The sequence below is a fragment of the Geospiza fortis genome, unplaced genomic scaffold (assembly GCF_000277835.1).
Source record: "Geospiza fortis unplaced genomic scaffold, GeoFor_1.0 scaffold299, whole genome shotgun sequence".
Lineage (NCBI taxonomy): Eukaryota > Metazoa > Chordata > Aves > Passeriformes > Thraupidae > Geospiza > Geospiza fortis.
This window is the reverse complement of record NW_005054549.1, coordinates 365,271-369,747: the sequence shown is the minus strand read 5'-3', so window position 1 is coordinate 369,747 and position 4,477 is coordinate 365,271. Positions and strand designations below refer to the sequence as shown.

The following is a 4,477-nucleotide window of genomic DNA, read 5'->3' as shown; positions in this document are numbered from 1 at the left end:
AGCATCTCCAGCTTCTTCCTGCTTCTTTTGTTCCTGCAGTTGCCTGAGCTGCTTTCAGGAGGGGATTTCACAACCAGAACCGTTCCTTGTTTATTCAGGGACAGCTCTGGGGGTGTTTGGGGATGGGTGGGGAGGGTGGCAGGGCACGTGTGTGCATGTCCTGGGGGATTGCAATGAGGCTGTAACTGCATTGTTACAGGGAACCCAGCTGGTAGGGATGGAGCAGTTCCACTTCCCTGGGAGGAAGGAAATGTGAGCCTTTGAATGGGAGCAGCCTGTGATGTTCAGAGATGCTTCCCCTGCTCATCTGATCCTCAAATCTGATCACGCCTCCAGTCGCAGTTGTTTTAATTAAACTCAGAGGAATTCTGCACATTGTGCTGCGAGATGAACGTTTTTGTTTAATTAGAAGCACTCGGTAATGATGGTTGTACGGGCCTCCCCCAGCACACACACACACACACACACACACACACACACCCCACCAGGGCTGCTCCCCCTGTGCCCGAGCTGGCTCCTGGCACGAAGGGGCAGGGGCTGCAGGCAGGTGGAGCAGCATCACAGGGGAGCAGGAGGAGAGCAGGAGGAAAGCAGGAGGAAAGCAGGGATCAATAGTGATGTCATCTGCAGCCAATGCGGCTCTGGCTCCTCACCCTCCCACGGCTGCCGGGGGAGAGCAGGGGAGGGAGGGCCATTAAAGCCTGCCTGAGAGCTGTGCACAGGCACAGCAACTCCCAGAGCCCCTCTGCCGGCCTGACAGCGCTCTGGGGGCTGGGGGCTGCAGGAACACTCGGTCTGGGGGGGTCCTGCAGGGCCCCAGCACAGCCCAGGAGCTCAGAGGGCTGGGTCAGTCCCTGGTTAGAGATGTGTGGGAACAGCCCCAGTTTATGATTCAAAATTCTGGTTTAGAGGTGCTTCAGATGCACCAAAACAGCTTTAAACTGGAAGAGTGATGGTTCAGATTAGATACAGGAAGGAATTCCTCCCTGGGACGGTGGGCAGGCCCTGGCACAGGGTGCCCACAGCAGCACCAGGATCCCTGGAATGTCCAAGGCCAGGCTGGACAGGGCTTGGAGCACCTGGCACAGGGGAAGGAGTCCCTGCCATGGCAGGGGTGGCACTGGGTGGGTTCTGAGGTCCCTTCCAGCCTAAACCACTCTGGGGTTCCATGAAAAGGCACCCACCGCTGGGTTTCTCCCTTGTCCTGCTGTCTCTGGGCTGTGCCATTTGTATTTGGCTCCATTCCTCCTGATCCATCATGTGCCAGCCCTAGGAAAGAAGCTCTGGGTGTGTTTGCAGTTGGCAGGATTGTTCCCAGCCAAGGCCAGCCCCATCTCAGTGCCACTGTGAGAGCTCCCATCGGTGTCACTGGGGGGCTGGTTGTGATGGATGTTCATTTTTTAGGAATCCCACCTTTTTTTAATTCCCTGCATTATTTCCCTTCTGTTCCCTCACCTGTTTTGGGATGGATTCCATGCCACAGACTCCCAGGGCTGTGATTCCCTGACACGGCTCATTGGAGATGACAGAGGATCCCTCCCAAACCTCACCCTGCTGCTGGCATCCTCCTGCCAAGCTGCCCTCCCCCAAACGTGTTCTGGGGGAAAAAATGCACTTTGGTGAGATGAAACACATCCCGGGAGTGAGGGGCTGGGTCGGGTATTGCTGGGGAAGCGCTGGGGTTTCATAGGAGCTACCACAAATTAGTCAGCATTGCTGGGATTGCCCTCCTCACCCTCATTAGTGAAGGCAAGAGCAGCACTGAGAGGAGCAGGAAGCTCAGCTGAAGCTCAGTTGAGCCTCTCTGCTGGGCGCTGGTGCCACTGTTCTTGGAGGGCAGCAGCACTCAGAATTAATAATCCAAAAATCACACCCTGGCTGACAGCACTTGGCATGCTGCTGTTGTGTGTGTCCCCTCTGGTCGCTGCAGCTGAAGGAGGAGATTTTCCTCTCCTTTCTCTGCCAGTCCCACTGTCTTTGACAGCTTTTTCCACGTGGGTTCTTCCAGTATTTCTCTTGTGCTGGGGGGTTTGGAGGAGAAGGCTCCTGTTACCTGTGGCTGCTCCGAGCTGTGGGCAGTGCAGGGATCAGAGCTCAGGGGTTGTGGGCAGTGCAGGGATGCCCACACAGCCTCAGCTCTGCCCAGCCAGTGCCAGCCCTGCCCTGGCAGAGCTTCCTCGCAGCACCTGCAGAAACTCTGGCACGGTGACTCGAGCACAAATCCTGTGAGGAGCAGGAGAGGGAGCTGGGAGGGCTCAGCCTGGAGGAAAGGGACCCCAGGAAGGACCTTCTCACTCCCTGCAGCTCCCTCACAAGAGGTGTGGGGTTCTCTGTGTTCCCAGGTAACGAGTGATAGCACAAGGGGAAATGGCCTCAAGTTGCTCCAAATTGTTCAGGTTGGGTATCAGGAAACATTTATTCACTGAGAAAGGGAATAAACATAGAACATAGATATGAATAAACATAGAACAGGCTGCCTGGTGGAGTCACCATCCTTGGATGTGTTCAAAAAATGAGTTGACGTGGCACTTGAGGACATGGTAGACCTGGGGATCTGGGAGGCCTTTCCCAACCTTAATGGCTCTCTAATTCTATTCTGCTATTCCCCAAAGGGTTTTAAAAGGTTTCACTTAAATGTAGAATCCCGTGGGACACTGAAATAACCCCCCAAAATGCACAAGCTGGTAAATCTCACCGTGCCACGCGTTTGCCGTCCTGGAGCACTCGGTGTTTGAGCTTTCAGTGCACGGGGCAGTGCCGCTTTCCTTGGGCTGTTCCACTGCACCCTGGCCCCTGTTGAAGCCCTTCCCTTTGCTCTCCATCCCCCAGAGGACCAGCTGCCCCCTGGCTTCCCCAACATCGACATGGGGCCGCAGCTGAAGGTGGTGGAGCGCACGCGGACGGCCACGATGCTGTGTGCAGCCAGCGGCAACCCCGACCCCGAGATCACCTGGTTCAAGGACTTCCTGCCCGTGGACCCCAGCGCCAGCAACGGCAGGATAAAGCAGCTGAGATCAGGTAAGGGTCACCCTGCACGAGGTGAGAGCTGATACAGACCTGAGGGGACTTGTGGTGGTGTTCACGGGGGTCTTAGGATGAGGGAAGAGACAAGAATGTTGTTTTATTATTTGCTTGATTTATCATTTTATGATACATATTATGTTAAAACTATATTACAGAATAGAAGAGAGGATTTCATCAGAAGGCTAGCTAAGAATAGAAAAAGAATGATAACAAAGGCTTGTGGCTGACCGAGACAGTCCAGACAGCTGGACTGTGATTGGCCATTAATTAGAAACAACCACATGAGACCAATCACAGATGCACCTGTTGCATTCCACAGCAGCAGATGACCATTGTTTGCATTTTGTTCCTGAGGCCTCTCAGCTTCTCAGGAGAAAAAATCCTAAGGAAAGGATTTTTCAGAAAATATCATGGCTTCAGAGGGTCCTGAAGCAGAAGGGAGGGCTGAGAGATGCAGGCCCCACTGCTGTGGATTGGGCAGTTTGAGTTTTTTGGTTTTTACACCAAGAGGGGTTGGAGTTTCCACTTTGAGCCCTCCTGGTCTTCTCTGCTGCCCAGCTGGCGTGAGGGGAATGACAGCAGGGCTGCCCATCCACATGTGCTCCCTGGATCACAATACTCAGTGGAAGCTGGGGCCTGCCTGGGCGGGGATTTGCTCCTCAGAGCAAGAACTGCCAGAGGAGCACAGAACCACCCTGGCAGACACGGCTTTTTAGGCCACACACACCTGGTGTAGGGGCTCAGGCAGCCTCTGGCTGTCCAGCACGATGGTGTGAGCAGAGCCCCTCAGAGCTGGTGGTGAAGAACGGCTCCTGCAGGATGTCCCCAGCGTCGCCTGGAGAGCTCTTGGGAATGTTCTGGAGTGACCCCTCGGTGCCTCTGCCCGTGGAGTCCATCTCCAGCAACAGATGTACCCCAGCTCTGTGGCTCTTGTCAGTTTTCCATCTTTCCCCATCTGCTTGTCCATCTGTCTCTCTTGTTTGTTTTCTGTTTGCTGTTTTGTGTGTGTGGCAACGTGACATCTCTTAATATTCACGTTTCAGGAGCTGTTTTTGTACTTGTTAAATCTGCCAGTTCTCTGTGTGAGAGTGTGTGCAAGCAGGGCATAGGTGGACTTATTTTTGAGTACTACTGATAAAACTCTTCCATTGATCGCTGCAAAAATGAAACAAGTTTTGCAAGTTCTACCTTTTGACAAAAACTAACCCAAGAAATAATCCTTTTCACAAACTGCTGGGGCTGACTGCTTTGACCCAGCCTAGAGGAAAGGTGTCCCTGGTTCATTTTTAAGGATTCTTTGGCAAAAAAAAGGCATTGTTGTAGGCAGAGGGAAGGCTTTGGTGAGGCAGCTGGAGTTGGTTTGTTCATGTTAGACCTTTCACAGTTTCTTCAGTAAAGTGATAACCACCTGCTCCTGCCCAGGTCTCTGCTGGCCCTGGAGAAATCAGTTCTG

At 53.5% G+C, this 4,477-nt stretch overlaps 1 protein-coding gene across 1 annotated transcript in view; it reads left to right on the top strand.

Moving 5' to 3' along the window:
- PTPRS (protein tyrosine phosphatase receptor type S) overlaps positions 1 to 4,477 on the top strand; it is a 124,163-nt gene that overhangs the window by 55,722 nt on the left and 63,964 nt on the right. The window contains exon 5 of the mRNA XM_031064009.1: positions 2,830 to 3,018. Within this exon, the coding sequence (XP_030919869.1) occupies positions 2,830 to 3,018 (189 nt within the window). The remainder of the gene's footprint in view (positions 1 to 2,829; positions 3,019 to 4,477) is intronic.